The sequence below is a fragment of the Xenopus laevis genome, chromosome 9_10L (assembly GCF_017654675.1).
Source record: "Xenopus laevis strain J_2021 chromosome 9_10L, Xenopus_laevis_v10.1, whole genome shotgun sequence".
NCBI classification, from domain to species: Eukaryota; Metazoa; Chordata; class Amphibia; order Anura; family Pipidae; genus Xenopus; species Xenopus laevis.
Genome location: NC_054387.1, coordinates 56,037,361 through 56,056,314, shown reverse-complemented (window position 1 = coordinate 56,056,314; position 18,954 = coordinate 56,037,361). Strand labels below are relative to the sequence as shown.

At 41.0% G+C, this 18,954-nt stretch overlaps 1 protein-coding gene across 2 annotated transcripts in view; it reads right to left on the bottom strand.

Moving 5' to 3' along the window:
* LOC108701241 (protein mono-ADP-ribosyltransferase PARP14) overlaps window positions 1–17,095 on the bottom strand; it is a 28,823-nt gene extending 11,728 nt beyond the window's left edge. The window contains exons 1-8 of one of the 2 annotated variants that reach the window (XM_041576424.1): window positions 16,904–17,095; window positions 13,483–13,965; window positions 12,681–12,793; window positions 9,630–9,663; window positions 7,464–7,673; window positions 5,317–5,553; window positions 1,857–3,511; window positions 436–672 (exon numbers count right to left, since the gene is read on the bottom strand). In XM_041576424.1, coding sequence (XP_041432358.1) covers window positions 436–672; window positions 1,857–3,511; window positions 5,317–5,553; window positions 7,464–7,673; window positions 9,630–9,663; window positions 12,681–12,793; window positions 13,483–13,675 — 2,679 coding nt within the window. In that variant the 5' untranslated portion in view covers window positions 13,676–13,965; window positions 16,904–17,095. Of the gene's footprint in view, window positions 1–435; window positions 673–1,856; window positions 3,512–5,316; window positions 5,554–7,463; window positions 7,674–9,629; window positions 9,664–12,680; window positions 12,794–13,482; window positions 14,912–16,903 lie in introns of those variants that run through there. The other variant, XM_018235600.2, reaches the window with a different exon arrangement.
* Between the last annotated feature and the right edge of the window lie 1,859 nt (window positions 17,096–18,954).

The window sequence follows — 18,954 nt, the reverse complement described above, 5'->3', positions numbered from 1 at the left end:
TGTGAATTCCAAGACTAAAAGAAACAAGGTTTATATAATTTAAGTAGTGAAAGTAAGGTTTATTTTGCTTGACTAACATCATAAAAAAGGATTTTGAATTATTTTTAAGGGTGACATCAGACTTGGGGTAAGGGAGATTCGGGCGACTTCGGAAAACGAAGCGCCGTGAGTGCCATGCCGCAGGCGTTTTTTCATTCTAGCAGGTGGAAGACAGGGGGAAGCAGTTCGGGGAGATTAGTCACCCCAAAGAAGAGCCGATTAGTCGCCGGGCGACTAAATCTCCTCGAATCTCCCAGTGTGACCTTACCTTAAGGCATGGAGAAATTATGGAAACTGCAGATGTCATCTAGAGCCTATCCTTCAAGCAGGCAACAGAAACCACACAGTGGGGCACCATTTTGACATTAATACAAATAGTCATTTCTGCACCATTACCGTCTCAGAAGAGCCTGCTCCATTGTCCCACACTGGGGTCACGGCATGAAGAACTTTCTGGCAGTTGAGTTTGCAGCCGTCAGTAATGAACACAGATCCTGGCACTACCAGGGCTCCTTGGCTCACATTCTTCAGAAGTTCCTGTAATTTGGGGCCTGCTCGACTATACAAGGCTCTGCAGGACTTTCCCCTACTGAGATTAAGGGCTGAACCCACACTGTTAGCGATGGCATCTGACTGCAAACATAATAATGTGGGTGATACAGTGAAAAAAAATGAAACTTATTCTGGCTAATTGATTTACTGTGGTAACTTCTGTAACTAGGTTTCTTGCTCAGCATTTTCCAGTGAATGGTAATTTTGCTTTACCTGGTTTTGTATTACTTTTTATTCCTTCTTTTTTGTTTTAATGATTTCAGGTTGCTGGGGGTCCGGGTTCATAGCAACAGACTAGCCTGTCATTATGCCTTTAAAGAATTAAACTAACAAATAGCTGTCCGATCATGAATCATAGGTATCTGGGTTAAATTAGGTCCATACCACCTCCGCACAAGGGTGCATCTATATATAAACCAAATATTGGACCAGACCGTGCAGTGCTTTTAAACTGCAATTCCTTTGCACGTGCCTTTACATGTCTTTAAAGAATTTCCAAGCCTATGAAGGTTCAGTAGTCCCCCTTACATGCCTTAATCACCATGATTTAGATTGCAAGCTATATAGGTCTAACATTTTATACAATTTACTTTTAAATGACCAGTAACACCACAAAACTATGCGTATCCTGTCCATGTAAAAATATTTCCTAAATGAGTGCTCTTTTCAGTATGGGTTGTACCCACAATACAAAGTTCTATTTGTCTCCTGATCTGCAAATGATGAATGTGAATGAGCCCCTAGTCCTTAATTCAGTGTGCTTGCCCATCTTTTATCTGCTGCTTATACAAGGCCCATCTAGAATATCATATTCAGTGGAGCCTTAAATATAATGGAAAATGTGCAGAATCAATATTTTAGTTACATTTCCTAGTATAACTAGGGATGCACCAAATCCACTATTTGGGATTCAGCCGAATCCTTGGTGAAAGATACCGAACCGAATCCAAATCCTAATTTGCATATGCAAATTAGGGTCAGGAAAGGAAAAAGTGGAAAAAAATTCTTCTTTTGTGATCAAAAGTCCCGTGATTTCCCTACCCGTCCCTAATTTTCATATGCAAATTAGGATTTGGATTCGGCAAGGCACAAGGATTCAACTGAATTAGAATCCTGCTGAAAAATGCTGAATCCTGGTCGAATACCGAACCGAATCCTGGATTCGGTGCATCCCTAAGTGTAACTGTCCCTTTAATCAGAATAGGAAATCATTCCCATAAGCTCAATAGGAAAGAGCATTGCAGTACCACTCCCAGCAGACTTACTGTGGCATCTTGGATATCCCTTTGGAGTACAGATATGTTCAGACCTTCCTTTGTAGTCAGTTTTACGGCTGCATTAACCTCATTATCACCATTGTGACAAGTCAGGTCATCCTTATACAAAGCAGTGGTAAACCCATCTTGGTCATCTTCCTCATCCTCTTGCACATGTATGACACAGCTGAATTTGCGCATGGCAACAGTGCTGTACATGTCTGTGTTTTCCTTGCACAACTTCTTCACCCCTGGCTTTGTAATGATCAGCTTTCTGATATGCAGTGAAGACAGCATTGTTTGTACAAGGGTTTCTGCCTTCTGAACACAGGGTCTGGGACCTTGCAAGGAAATCATGTGTTGCTGCATTTCAATTTTAACTGTGATATTTTTCATTTTTAAGCAAAGTTGTGTTTCTGTCTCTTTGAGATACTTAATGGCTACTTCTGACCTGACTTGAATTTCCTTCTGCAATGGAGAGTTCTTCTCCACAAACTCATGGATCTGTTGGTAAGCACTTTGCATGCTGGGAGCAAGACCAGAGAGTATCACACTAGGTTTTCCTGTTGGGGCCAAGTCATAAACCTTAAGAGTGTATCTCTCAGTGTTAAAGGTTTGATCCAAATGCACCTTGAGATTTGTCCACTCAGGACTCTGGGTTATCTGGTGATCAATAAAAACTTCTTTCCACTGCAACTCACTTCTCAGCCTCTCCTCTGCCTCTGACAGATCCTTTATGGAGCATCCAATCAGTATGAGTGTGTTATTGTGTATGTAGAACATTGCCCTTATTCCATGCTCAATGAGGAGACAAGACAACCCATCCATGTCAGCCTGCCTCAGGAAATTAAGAACAACAGAAGGTAAAACAACTGCTTTCTGTTTGAATGTTCCTTTCATGTCTTGTACTGAATATTTAACGCCATCTATTTCTTCTCTTAAGCCACAGATCATTAAGCTCTTTCTTAGTTTGTCGTAGGACATATTCAGCTGTGGGTATCTTCTCATTACTGTCTCTTCAAATCCTTTTGCAAGCAGTAGCTTATATAAAGCCTGGTCAATCGGTTCTGCTTCCTCCAAGGTCTGTCTTTCAGCTTCTCTAGTAATATTTTGCAACAGCTTACTGAGAGTCTGCTCTGTCTTATTAACATCACTCAACCATCCTGCAAGAAAGACTTTCTTTTCAGCAAGGTCTAGTTTGACCAAAACTCCCTCATATGTGGAGCTGCTGACTTCTCCTTTGATGGCTTCCCAAGCTGATGGAATTACTTTGTACTTTGCAACTTTGAACCTGGAAATAATAAGGGAGAATTCTGTAGAAACTTGATTCTTCCATGTCCGTACAATTTTTGCCATAGTCCTGAGATAAGATGATAAGGAGCTAGGAATGGAGAGTTTAATGGGGGACTTGGAGCAGTTTAAATCTGGCCATGTGATCTCACAATTCTTAGCTGCCATCTTCTCGTCTATGTCTTCTCTTATCTGTGGATGTCCCAGTATGAATTCCAGTATATATGGACTAGTCTGCACCTTCACGGGGTTGGGTAATGTTACACAAGGCCCCTTCTCCCCATATAGAGTTATACCCAGGGACACATAATATGGATACACTGATATCTGCTTCTTTCCAAACGCATGCTGCTTCCCCAACATCGTCTGTACAACTGAAAAATAAAACAGTGTTTTCTGAATTATGTTTATGTCCATAGATTCATGTGAAATGACAACGTTGGGCCATTGTTTGAGTTCAAAAAAGACAAATGAACACTACTGAACAGACTCATAGAGGAGATGTCCCAACTGGATAGCGTTACCCTAAGGAAATGGTGCATTTTTGTCTGTTGATTCCAGTCCCACCACTATTATGTAAAAGATAAAGAGAGTATCCAAGGTGGTCCAAGTGCACCAACCCCAGACCCTCAGCTATAAATAAAAATCCAAACAAAAGCAACAAAATCGTGATCACTCAAAGAATCTATAAAGGCAACATGAATAACATTAAAACAGAAATAGAGACAGCATCTCTGACAGAGCCATATGCATTTTGTGGTAGAGGCAGGTAATCATAGTACTAACTAAATACAATACACCTTCCTATACTTCCCTAGCAAGAATAACCCACTCATCCATGGCTCTACTGCACTCCTAAATGAGCTGTTTTATATCACTTCACAATTTAGCAGATCTCACTGAGGGTTTCTAAGCTGGTGACTCACTGATTAATTCTGCTTCAAATAATTCTAAAAAAATAATCTAACCTATTATGATTCTGGTGCCTTAAATGATGTCCTTTAGCGCCCCTTCAACTTCCTTTCCGCTACTGAGGTCGCAATCAGATTACCCAAAGATACATGCATAAGTAGTACCTATGTAGGGCATGTAAATAGTTTCTCCTTTTATTGCGCAGACCCCTACAATTTGGCCACTAAAGGGCACCTTACTTTATGGAGGGGACAGTCTACTCTTCCTGGTTCATATCACAACCTTTAGAGTTTAGCCACAAGATGACAGTGTGAAATTATATATATTTGGAAGCCATGTAGTTCTAAGGGCTCTTTGCCAGAGACCTCCCTAAGGGAAGGGAGTCAAACGTGGAACCCAGACAGGAAATGTCTAGTAAGTGGAAGGTTACTCGTTTTAATAGATCACTCTAGGAGTGATAGTTAGATTAGGCTATTTAGCCAAGCAACACAGGCTCCACCAAGGAGTGTGAGTGTGATTAGATTTCCAAATAATCATTGCCTAAAAGTAGGGACTAAGTGTTTAGAACCAGGGACTAGAGGAGTATCCTTGGAGGTTCCACTTAGGATAAGGCCTGAAAGCTGGAAGTGCCTCTGTTCATGCTGTTTGTCCTCTTTGATTGCCCTAGGGCTATATACTGTCCATTGGTGCCTTGAGTATATTCCTGTCCACAAATGTTCAATGTCCCTGCTTTATTCTGATAACTCCTATGTGGACTTTTGTTAAATAAATCAGTTCTATGGTTAAGTAACCACTGGCATACTACCGTTAATTGCAGTTGCACAATACCCTGCCTACACATCATTGAAAGCAGGGGCTGCTGCCGCCTGAGTCAGCGCCCCAGATGCTGCCCCAGCTCCCACTCCACTCTTAAAAAGCAGCATTGGAGTGGGTCAAAGGGGGGCAGCATCACTAGTGCATTGAGCACAATATCGCTCTCTCCGGAAATTCGTCTCTTAAAGCCATTGTAACCAGCAACCTCGCTGCCGCCTGAGACAAGGTTCACACCTTGCCTCATGGCAGGAGCAGCCCTGATTGCAAGGGCACACCTGAGTGTAGAGTCTCATCCGGATCAAGTATATGGTAAAGCTCATAGCTTAGGAGAAAGGTGCCACTCCAATTTACTATAGCCTTACACCTGTATCCCCACTCACTGTTACTATCTGTATCTTCACTCAAGAGCCAATGGATCAGTTTACAGGGATATCACATAGCTACATCTCATTACCTCCTTCATCATAAAATGTCAGTAGCGCAGCCTCCTCTTCTGATATTAGCACCACCTCCTGCACTCTTCCCCCTCCATTCCTGGGGCACTCAAAGTAAATCACCAGGTCGATATCAGATGTTTTAAGAGGCAGATTCTCAGCCCGGATACTTTTAGTTTCCATCATTGGCTGCACTGTGAGTTTCATCTGATTTACCCTTAGGCTTCCGGAGAATTTATCAATGACGTTAAAGAGATCTGTGAAACACAAGAAACTTGTATAGAAAATGATTTATTTACAATAAATAAGGGTGTCTATAAATAGAAGTGCTGGTCAGGTTCAAGTCAGGTGTGAGTAGGTGTGGGTCAACTTTTCTGACCCACATGTCACTACTGGGATGAATACCATCTTGTTGTAGACCTTTGTTTACCTTTACATGTTCAAGTCTCTTTTGAATTTTCTCATGAGTCACCCATGCATCAAGTTACATTATTAGAATTAGGTTTATTAAAAAGGAAGCTGTTCCTCAGTTGTGTACACAGAATCTCCACTTTTTCTCTGCTCTCATCAACCAATTGCCCTTCCTTTGAAAGTCCGACCCCTTCTTGCTTCATTTTGTTTTCTATTTGAATTTTTATATATAATTTATATAATACAGTAACTGAGACAAACGGCATTGGGCACACTGATCTTTAAAAAAAAGAAAAAGTTTATTTATGAAAAAATAAACTTTTTTCTTTTTTAAAAATACCAGTATGTGCAATGATGTTTGTATCAGTTAAACATTTTGCACAGAGTATGGCACACACAGGGAGCATAGGGCAGGCTGAGTATTCCACACACAGGCAGAACAGAGCAGGAGACAGGGAAACCTATCAGCACCACTCTAAGGTGTGCTACCAGGGTTAAACCAAGGGCCCGCTCCCTGCACTAATCTGCGACCTCCGTGTTTCAGGTTGCAGCAAAAACAAATGTGCTGTGCGGTGGGGGGGGTTTCACGGTGGGGGAACTAGCGTTATGGACCCCCCAGCCAGATCCTGTGTGCTACATACAGTGACACAGTGCTGGTGCCCCTCCAACAGTTTGTTTGAAGTGTGAACAGGTAAACAATGTGGGCAGTTTTAGTCTGGATCACAGATGTGAACAATGCAGGAGGGATCACATGTGTGAACAATGCAGGATTTTATAGTCTGAATTTGAGGTTTAAACAATGCTGGGGGCAGTCAAAGCTTACACAGCAGGCAGACATTCATGTGGCCAGTTGGACAACACTGCTCAGGGTACAGTAGCTCACCTCTGGTAAGCGTGAATCAGACAGCAAGGTCATATCAGTCCTGAAAGAAGACTTAAATGAGGTGAAAATGTACGAGTATGCTTTCTGGGTGGGAAATCTCCATGTATATCTCATACCATTCAGCTACTGGCCTTTAGGAGGTTGAGGATTGTTGGTCCAGTTCCAGAGGGAGAACTAAATTTAAGTCTCCCATTAGTATTTGCAACAGGGTGCCAGTAGCTAACTTTCAGTAGAACCTACAAAATTGTCTAGGTTTGCTGGGGGTGGTATATACTGATGGTAGCAAGCTATAGGAGGACATTTCCCTTTGACATCTAAAACCCACATATCTAGCACCAGGATCAGTACAAGTCTAGAGTGGATCATTGAAAGAGAATATTAATGGAATGGAAGTGGCATTTATTTATATATAAAATATAGATTAGTCACCAATTGATTGCAATGATGCCAACAAGACATTGGAGCAGTATAAAAAAAATTTTGCAATTTATTTTAATTTTATATTAGTTGTGGGTCTTGGGTTATTTAGCTTTTTATTCAGCCTCTTTTCAGTTTGCAATTTCAGCAACCCCCTTTAGTTCTAGTCCCATTTGACTGTGTCACTGGGGGTATTATTAGTCCACCTGGTTTCTCCTTTTAATAACAAACTGGCTTCATCTCAAAGGTGACTGATTGTCCCATGTGATGGTTCAGGCAGTTACACATGACAAACAAGATGTCCCAGAAACTGCTGATTGTAAGTAAGGACAGGGAATACTAAATCTTGAAATAAAGACAGGAATTGTGTCATAAGCTCCAGGTAGGTACAGTTACCCAAGCCACACCTGACTGAGACCCTCAGTTCAACTGGATACACAAAGTGCTGGTACTCACCAATGTTACATGTGAAAGTGACCACAGCAGAGCCAATCTCAGGAATCATCTCGATGTAGAAATCTTGCCCCTGGCACTTGGCACTGACTGTCTCCACCAAAAGGTTCAGCATCTCCTGTGTGCAACTGTCACTAACATTCTTAATTAGGGCTCTATGGAGCTGGGGGGCGTGAAGTACATTATTCATTTCATATGAGGGTCCAGGCACCTCTGCAGGGATAGAAGGTTGTGGAAGATCAAGCTCTTAAAGGACATGTAAAGCTTACATTTTCCTACCATGTGTATAAGTTGGGCATATCTTCCCCACCTAAGCCACATCATTTCTACTGCATATACCCCATCCATTTGCCAGCGCCATCACATTTTCTTAAAAAAATAGCAGCTTTCATCCGGCGGCCATTTTCCCTCTGACACATCATCAGTTACATTGACATCTGCAAACAGGACATGTATGCTGTAAAGTTCATGCAATGCAGAATGCAGGTTTACACAGTCACAACTTTGATAAAATGTTGTGCTGGGATTGAGCTCTGTAATGATAAAGCTGAGCTCAGGAGAGGTGGTTAGGAGAAAAAAATAGGATCAGACAGTTACAGTTTCTATGGGAACCAGCAATGCTATTTCTTCATTGGCTGCTAGACTGGAGGGTGTGTTTAGTCATCTGAGCTGAGAAGAACTGAGCATGCTCATTAGCCAACAGTCAAAGTACATTTCTGAGGGAGTGGGCATAGTAGGTTAGAAGAGGAGAAGGAATTCTATGTGATTAAAGGAAAAATAACACCAACAATTGGTGTTTTAATGGAATGGCAATATAATATACTGTTGCCCTGCACTGATAAAACTGGTGTGTTTGCTTCAGAAACTCTACTATAGTTTATATAAACAAGCTGCTGTATGGCTATGGGGGCAGCCATTCAAGCACACGGTTCACAGTAGATAATAGATAAGTTATGAAGAATCCCACTGAATGCTATAGAGCTTATCTGTTATCTGCTGTGTCTCCTGTGCCTTTTCTCCCTTTTCAGCTTTGAATGGCTGCCACCATGGCTACACAGCAGCTTGTTTATATAAATTATAATAGAGTTTCTGAAGCAAACACACCCGTTTTACCAGGGCAAAACAGCACTATATTATATCTCCCTTACATTAATACATTTTCATTGTTTAGGTGTTACTGTTCCTTTAAGGGGACGCTGCAGCCTAACTGTTAATCTTTTAACAACCAGAGTGACAGGTATCTAAAGCTTTCAAAGAGGCTGTTTACTCATTAAATTTGTGTTTGTGTGTGGGGGGTTATATGTCCTTTAGTTACATCAATTCCAATGAACACTAACGATTCCCATAAAACTGCATATTTGTTAAAGGGAGAACACTATCCACAAAATTCTGCAAATAGTTGGCAATTTTACTGGGAATTATGTAAGTCACATGGAAGTTTGCTTTTAAAAAATGTTTTTTTCCCCTGTAAATGGATAAAAAAAAAAAAAACTAAAAGGTTGAACTTGATGGACGTGCTTCTTTTTTCAACCTTACTTACTATGTTACTATGTAAATGTGCCCCAGGGCTATGTACAGACTTGATGACAGTAACATTAAAAGACTTTTAATTAATAGTCCCACCTGTGAAAAGAGGGTGAAATGGACACAATCACACAAAAATGATCAGTATAAACAGGATGTAAACCCAAAAATAGCATGTTCTGTAAAACTTCCCAATATCCTTTTATTCCTCATTATCAATGGGTTTATAGTTATGTGTAATTGCTATTGGCTGTCACTGCCTGTCTTTCCTTTCCTGTTCTCTGGGTCTGACTCTTGAATCAGAGTGATTCATTGGTGGGAGGAAAGAGGAAGATTTAACCATCAGTATAGGAAGGGGTTCTTTTCTGTAAGGGCATTCAAATTAAGGGAATGAGTGATACATTTTGGGGGCTGATTATGAGTTATATGCTAGACTAGCAAGTAAAGACCACTTGCTGGACCCTTTTCAGACCTAAATTATTAAGTAGCTTAATGAAAGAAACACAGTTGCAGGGTGTGGCCAATAGGAGCAGTACAATAATAAACAAGAGAACCAGTCACAGTTGCTGGTCACTGTTCCTCTGTATGAGAATTACTAACCTGCACGCAGTACTAAATAAAGAGGGCAATGCACATGTTTCTAACCTGGGTCAGGTCCAGTAGGCATTAGCTGGGCAGCCTATAAATAAATGGGAGCAGAGTTAGTGACTGATAATTACCAATTAGACTCATTTGTATAATATTAATTGCAGAGCTGTTATCTGATAAAAAAGTAATATTCGGTATATACGCTCATACAGGGAATATATTGAGCCCATTGTCTGACTTGGATAACCAGGCTATTCTCTGTCCCAGTGAACTCTATATATATATATATATATATATATATATATATATATATATATATATATATATATATATATATATATCTATATATATCCTTCAAAATGGACCAGCACACCAAGTTTTCAAGTGTTTATCAAGGCCCCAATGCTGGCCGAAACGTTGGATGCACGAGTGTTATGGCAATAAAGGAAATTTGAACACTTGAAAACTTGGTGTGCTGGTCTATTTTGAAGGATACACATTACTTTGACCTTAGCACCCACGGAGTAAAGCAAAGGAAAGAGTGCAGGTACTATCTGGACATTTTTTTAATATATATATATATATATATATATATATATATATATATATATATATATATATATATATATATATATATATAGTCCACGAAGTAGCCAGCACTCTCGATAAATGGTTCAAATTGCCTGGGTGCAGTGTCCAAAACTTCAATATACAAACGGCAAAAAAGGTCCGCACTCTCAGGTCTTAAATAAAATGTAAAAAAAGTTTCATTGTAAATGCGAGACTAACATTTCCGCCTCCTCCGAGGCCTTTCTCAAAGTGTCTAATGGATTGCATGAATGACTTAAATACAAGAATTGGCGGGAACAAATTGGAACTGGCGTATTATTGCATCACTGAAACGTAACTGCCATAAAAGTGCCACTAATGACCTGCATATATACATGTTAAAAATGCATAGCACATATACAGAAAGCATTTGTTAATAATCTCAACTTTTAAACAATAAAACCAAACTATTGCTAAAAACACGATATTATGTAACCTTTGCTGGTATTCACTTCTTTATCTCAGCGTTAAACAATGTTGCAAAAAATGTTACAAAATTTATATCAAGGAATGAGTTAAGATAACAGGCCTGCTCTGAAGTTCTATCCATCTGATATGCTGATTAATGTATCAAATATGTGTCAAGTATAAAAACTACCACTCAATTAACGGCTAATAGCACCCTGCAGATATTCATATATTCATCAAATTAAACTTAGTGGCCCCTGCAGCTATTCCTATCCTCAGGTCATAAAATCCAAGCCCAGCCTATGTGATGGGGGATGGCTAAATATAATATCGCCCACCTGTGTGTCCCACCATAGTGTGTTTACTAATACACCTGTCGTGGATCCGTGACATCTCCACTGCGCAGGCACACCCATTCAAAGTTATCTCTAGATGTACGTGTACATTGGGCCTATAAATCTATAATATATGTGAATATTAAAGGTATCTCATACTATGTGCATCAACCAATAAATAAATAAATAAGTAAATAAATGCTCCCCCTGCTACCCATTGCTCAGTGCTGTGAGTAAATCTCCCGGCTTCTTCTAACATCGGGAGTTGTAAGATCAATATGGAATATATTTTAACTTTCCGTAGTTCACCCTGCACCTATATTATATTACTGCACTGTGTATTGAGATTATTAACAAATGCTTTCTGTATATGTGCTATGCATTTTTAACATGTATATATGCAGGTCATTAGTGGCACTTTTATGGCAGTTACGTTTCAGTGATGCAATAATACGTCAGTTCCAATTTGTCTATGTTCCCGCCAATTCTTGTATTTAAGTCATTCATGCAATCCATTAGACACTTTGAGAAAGGCCTCTATGGACTGTTAAATATTCGACACTGTGGCAGCACCTGGTATACCGCTATCTATTGGTGTGCGAACAGCTTGTTTTTTGTATATATATATATATATATATATATATATATATATATATATATATATATGAATAGAAGATCAGCACTCTCTGTATGGTTTGGTGAAAAAACATGTCAATTTATTCTCACACTTTTACATGTTAACCGACGTTTCGGTCCCACATGTGCTTCAATTAGACATGGAATAAGGCAATAAATAATCAAAAAGGGGGAAATGCCCAGATTGCTATTCTCACCCACAGTGTCCACATAAATCTTATGAAATCCCAAGATGAACATGAAAACAGTATTTATCACTAGATGGGGTTCATCGTGTAAGGTATAAGCCCATACTGGATATTTCATACTCCTGTATAAGGAGCTGTAATCAGAACTGGCTCAACAGTTGGCATTTCCACAACAATTGTTCCCCAAGTTCCTCACATATCTCAGATATTAGAGCCCCCCACGATTCAGCATAGTACCGACATGGGTGCCAGTCAAAAAGGCCACGTCCACCTTTATGCTGCTGCCAACGTACATTTCACTCTACACAACTCTTTCTTGTGGTTTGTGTAGCAATCTGTTGTCACTTCTCTCTCACAAAGGGCCAGATTCAACTCAGTGAGAAAAAAATCATCTTAAGGTTCATCACGTGATAACTCATGGAGTAGAATCAATTTGAGGAGAAAAAAAATTCTCATCTGAAGTTTTCACCTGATAAGCAGAGAGATATGTTTTTCTGAGTTTTATTGCATCTCAAATTGAATCTTATCCATGATAAACTTTTTTCTCACTCAATTGAATCTGGTCCATAGTTTCCCGTAGATTATTGACTCGACCTTCCCATGTGAATTCACCAAACACAGTGCCCATTTTGCCCATATCCTGGAGCTACCCATTCAGGCTAGATTATAAAGTTCATCATCCCACAAAGCATTAACAGGGAGATGAAATTCCACCAACTAATGACACTGGGGTAGAAGCCCCATTTGTACAGATACTACTGTGACATCACACACTGACAATTCTAGTTGCTTATGCCAACCTAGGTCAATCACGTGACCATGATGTCAATACAGCTATGCCTAGTGCTTTTGTGAACAGTGTTGTAGTAATACTAAACTTATATGATTGGTGGGAATTTGTGTTCCCTTTAATAACACAAATAACAACTTACCACTGGGGGAAGAGCCACAATTGTGACATCTGGCAGTTTGACATCAAACTTCAGTCTCTTCCCATTGGACAAAGGCAGCTCATGAGTCCTTTTCCCTAGAACTCGATTCCGCACTGTGAAATAAAGGTATATACTTTAAACTGGCAGGTTACCCCAAGAAAACTTCTAACATTCAATAAGCAGGCTGCAGCTTGTTTCCCTGCTAAAGGAAGTGACCAAAGCTGATGCTGGTAGAACAGTGGGCGGGGATAAGCCCAGCACAGGATGCAGAGCACAAGGACAGGCCTGGATAGCAGTACCTACTGCAGCCTATAAAATCCCTGAATTTAGTGACCTTTACTATGCAAAGAGCTGCCCAGTGATAGTAAAGAAACCCTCCCGACAGTATCTCATCCTCCCACTACCTCTAGTGTCCAGACATTCCCCAGCTAATAATGTTTGAAAACACATGCACAATGGTAGTTACTAATGCACTAAACTCTCATGAGAAAAGTATCAGTAAAGTATCAGTCTGGGCCTGCATGCCCACCATAGAACTTGCCTTCCAGTACCCACTCTTTGGAAATAAGACATCTGGAACCATGCAGCCATTCCCTCGTACATTAGTAGCTCAGTCACAACCAGCAGATAAGAGCATTAATGGTCAGAAACAAACAGAGATTGCATGGGGCCACCAATCCTCCCCATAATCATACCTGTTTCTTGGCTGAAGTGGATGAGGATATATCATTGTAACCCCCCAATCCTACCTAATTCTTGGCTGAAGTGGGCGAGGATGTATCCCTGTACCCCCCAATCCTACCTGTTTCTTGGCTGAAGTGGATGAGGATATATCCCTGGGTGCAGTCGGGGTCCTTGATCACACACTCCCCTCCATCAGACTTGTTTCTGCTCTGGAAATACACAAGCAGCTTGTTCTTCAGCTCTTTCAGTTTCTCGGCCCCCAGATCCCACTCCAGGGCTACAGGAAACTGGTAAGCAGAATTATCTCCCATGCTGAGGCTGGGTCCCCAGGAAAGGTGCAAGACTGGTTAAACACTGGAAATCAGCAGGTGAGCGAGCCTTGTGAATAAAGACTGAGGGAAATGAAAGAGAGTGGCGATTATGGTAACCAAGATGCCAATAAAAGTGAGGGTGACAGGGTGGTACTGAGTTCAGGTTGGGGTAATTATTATTGCTCAATAACTATTTCTTGCTCAGAGTGGTACAATACTGAGCTGAACAAGCAGCAGGGGTAAAGAATAGTGTTGGAGGGAGCAGTCTTCGATCAGGGTAGGACAAGTACCTGGAAAAGAAAGGGACAGGTATCAGAGTGAAATCTGGTCTGAGTGATGAGAAGAAAGTTTCACTTTCAATTTCTCTGAATAGTTGTCTCTCTTACTCCCAGTTTGGGATCTTCCCACTCTACCTCCTCCCTACACTTTGAGTCACCCCCAAGCCTTTAAACCTGAAACATTTCCCCATCTGTGAGTCATTTATTCTCCCAAAACCAACATCACCTTGAAACTGAAAACCCCACCACAGGTGTGAATATTGGGGTTTATGCTGTGGGTAATGTGCTGGATAGCCTTTACTGTACTGTGCAATTATTTACCTATATAGAATCAATACAAACTGCTATGGGGCAGAATTCTCTCTAAATAAAGGACCAGGGGTGCCAGGATCCAAGGAATGTTCCTAAAGTCTGTGGCTGCTTTACTGATGCGACTGCAATGGGGGCTGGGTCTCTAAATAAAGCATAATGCAGCTAGTTGTGCAGAGAGAGGGCAAGTACAAACAGGTATCTATTCCCAATAGGATTAATACAGTGAGACAGACAAACCAATAGCAACAATCCTACTTCAATCAATGATGTTTAAACAAGAATAAAAATAATATGCTGGGTTCTCTGTAAACAATTTATTTCAATAAATTACACCTTAAAAAAAACATCTTTTTGACTGGCCGGTCTATTAATTAAGAACACTTAATATCACAAATAATTAATGATTCAGCAATGCATATAGATTAAAAAATTAAAAACTTCAATAAGAAAAAAACTGTATAATGAGCACAAAAAGGTCACTTTCCTTGTGTACAGTGATAATTCATATGTAAAAAAGAATTTTCAATCACTGAAAAATGATTTTACAAAGCAGGGAGTTTTAGCTCCATAACAGCCTTTAAAGGGGTTGTTCACCTTTCAGATAACTTTTAGTTTGATGTAGAGAGTGATATTGTGAGAAAATTTGCAATTGGCTTTCATTTTCTATTATTGAAGGTTTTTGAGTTATTTAGTTTTTTATTCAGCAGCTCAATTTGCATCTTAAGCAATCTGGTAACTAGGGTCCAAATTGCCCTAGCAACCATGCATTGATTTGAATAAGAGACTGGAAAATGAATAGGAGAGGGCCTGAATAGAAGGATCAGTAATAAAAAGTAACAATAACAATACATTTGTAGCCTTCGGGCCCTTACTCACGGGCGTTTGAAGCTGTGCTCCCCTGCTTTCTGGTTTTATGTATTCAGCCACAGGGGAGCGCAGGAGTAGACGCGCTGAATGTGGCTGTACTCACACAGGCGCATGTAAGCGCCGAACGCAGGTTGGGATGCAGCATTTGCATTTTACCTGCGTTCGGTGCTTACATGCGTCTGTGTGAGTACAGCCACATTGAAAAGAATTCAGTGCATCTACTCCTGCTTCAAACGCCTCTGAGTAAGGGCCCTTACAGAGCATTTGTTTTTTAGAAGGGAGTCAGCGACGCCCATTTGAAAGCTGCAAGTAGTCAGAAGAAAAAGGTAAATAACTATAAAAAATAAATAACGAAAACCAACTGAAAAGTTGCTTAGAATTGGCCCTTCTATAACATAATAAAAGTTACCTTAAAGGTGAACCACCCCTTTAACCACTCTGATTTTAACAGATAAAATTGGAATGTCAATTTTATTAGCTATAGTATTAGTTTATATATATAAAAAGCACTTTCAGGCTGAGATCAATCACTGAAACAATCACTTCACAAAGCAGTGAGTGTATACACAACAGTCTTGTGCCACTTAGGTTAATCACAGATAGAATCCAGCAGTCTCAGTTTAAAACAGCAGAAAAAATGTGGCAATCAGCAGTAAGTTGTAGTGGAAGTGCTACTTTGCACTTCTAGAAACAGCAGTAACATGGGACTTAGGCAAAACAAAAGGCACTGTGTGCCATCAGATGCCCAGGCAGTTTATTCATTTCTATTCCCCTTTCAGTGATTTTTGGACAGGGAATTCTGACCTTTGTTGTATAGGGATCCAGAGGGTTAATTCCCCTCTGTTCCTGAAAATCTGAACCACATGGTGGGAAATCCCCTGTTTGTGCAGTTACAGGATCTCCTAGGGTCTTGGGAGGGGCTGAGCCTTGTCCCTGTGCAGCATGCTAGCAGATACTGGAGGGTGTCACAAGGTGTCGCGGCTGCACCACATTTCTATAACTAGGAGATGCCATGTGCTTATGTGTGGATTTGCTGATTTTATTTCAGAGTGGGAGTAAGAATCTGGCCGCCAAGATGTAGAGGCAGGAGGCCTCTGAGGCTGGGGTGCAGCATCCCCCAGCCTGAGAGCTAGACCAGGAGGTTCTAGAGCTCCTGATTTCCAAATCTGGATTTCTATTGTGCTCTGGCTATGGAGAGTGGTGGGAGCTGTAGTTCTGCAGAGGAGGAATTCTGTGTGCTCGCGCTACAGACAGCGTTGGGAGCTGTTTGTGAGTAGTAAAGGGGGTTATAGGACAAACTCCTATCTATTGCATTGAACTTTGCCTGGTCTGACCTGGCGAAGTAAAGTCTGGCGCAAGAGGTAATGTTTAGTAAAATGCGCAAGTTAGGGAATTAGGGTAGGTACGTCCCTTCGCCATATCGCAACTTCATTTGGCGTAAGGGTGCGAAGTAGCGCTAGAGTAGGTCCACTTCGCTAGCGAATTTACGTCAGCACCCGTTAGTAAATCTGTGAAGTAACGAAATGACGTCACGCTGGCAAATTTGCACTAGCGTTAGCATAGTTGAGGGTTACAAGACTGAGGTGAGCATGGCATGGCTGGATGGGTCATATAACTATAGGTCACATGACTATAGGGTGCACAGACAGTACAAGCTGAATAAAAGGAACACTGACTGTCTCTTCCACCAACTGGCAGCCAAGGAATTCTATACATTGATTGCTCTAAAGAAATAGCCCACTGGCAGATATCCCATGAGCAGAAATCTTACAGGCAAGTATTCCACAGGCAAATAACCCATGGGCAGGTATCCAGCCAGCAGACATCCCACAGGCAGGTATCCAACAAACAGGTATCAAGGCAGATGTTCCGTGGCCAAATATCCCACGGGCGGATATCCCACGGACAGGTATCCCGCAGCCAGATTTATGTCACACAGTGTAGGATTTAGGGTGGGGATTTGAAGCCCACACATATATACTATAGACACCTATATAAGGACTGTTCTCATATGCTCTCTATCCAATTGGCCCAGTGACTCATTTCTCCTTTCTTTATCCCCTTACCTTCCTTCCCCATCTCCCCTTAATTTCTTCTCTTACCTTGTGGAAAACGCAGTTCATTAGTTCTTCCATGTATCTGTCATATTGCCCCCCCTTATATTATTCTTTCCTTGTCTTCCTATCTCTTGATTCTATGCTTATACCCCCCCCCACCATATACCATTTTAAATCCTACCCCTCTTTTTAAGGGAAAGTGGAATTAGAGTATTCCACCAAATATTGTCCCAATCACAGAACCAGCCAATATCATTAAGGCAGAAATATATTTATGGTCCCAAAACAGCAAGATAAATAAGCCATAAGGTGCAACCTTGGAGCAATAACCTTGTAAAGGCTCAGCGCAGAGGGAGTGGTGCCACTCATTCGCATAGCTTGAATTGAATAGGATAGCAATATGGTAATATGAGCAGTGTTTGAATTGGGATGGGATATGGCAGGGATGGCATCCCATTACTTTTTTAAAATGGCCAGTTTCCATCCTGGTGGGTGGGATGAAAAGATTTATCGTATCGGAGCTATGGTGGAATTTTTTTTTCTTGCTCTTTTTGAGTGACAGATGCTCTGTCCAATTGTCCAGAGCGCCAAATAAAATAACAGCCTATTGGCTGGTCGGCCTTACCTTCCATATTAACAAATAGCTCCTTGGCTCTGGATGCAGTCAGTGTGAATGAGGGCAGACATGTAGCAGACAGAGTGTGAGGGCTGGACCTGGCCAGGCCTGTAGAAGTAAATCTAGCTGTAAGTTATATTTTGTTATCCTACTGCTTGTTTTCTCCATCCTCTTACTGTGGCTGCCAAGCTTAACCTTTTTGTCTCTGTGCCGACTGCCTCTACACCAGGCATGTCCAAAATCTGGCCCGCGGGCCAATTGTGGCACGTTTTCAAATTTACACTGGCCCTCAGCCTCTGTTATGAAATTAATAATAATGTGGCCCTCCAGCACAGTGCAATCAGGAATCGTGTAGCCGTAGCAGTAATATTTGGGCACATGATTAGTAAAAATGTGACACACCACTCTTGCATACTTCTTTAGGGCTGAAGGTGCAATAGACGTACTGACGTGCCAATACAGTAAACTAAAGAAGTATGCGAGATTGGTGTGTCACTACGTGCTAGTACATGTCTATTGCTAACACCTTCAGCACACGCAGCAGTATAGAATATCATTTTACTAATCATGTGCCCAAATATTAATGCTACGCGATTCTTTGTTTAAATGAGGCGCGGAGAATAAATCCAAACAGACTCCACTTCTCCACTTCCTAAACTCCGTGTACGCATCCATCTCCAGGAGTGAATGATCCTGATCGCAAGCTAGATTCCTCTGAATGGATATCAGGCTGAATGGTCGGCCCCCACACATTTTCACCTCACCAAATCTGGCCCTCGTTGCAAAAAGTTTGGACACTCTCTACACCTCTCTCCTACAGGCTGCATCTTTTTTTTAAACTGCACAATGCGCACTCGTTTTCAGAGATCATCTCATACAAAAACTGCACACAGTGGTTTTCGCTTCAGACAGACTTGGCAGCCGGAGCATCAGTGTATAACCTCAGTTATAACCTTACTTTTTCTCTGCTGCCTCTCTTCTACCAGTCTCTCATTTATTTATGTTTTAATCTTGCTGGGAAAGACTTGTAAAGAAAGACAGAATAAAAGAAACTGAAACATTAGGCTTGCACTAGTATATATTATGGCCTCCAAGCCAGACTTTACACACTTGTAGTTAAGTCTATGTACCCATCAGAGCCCTTTAACT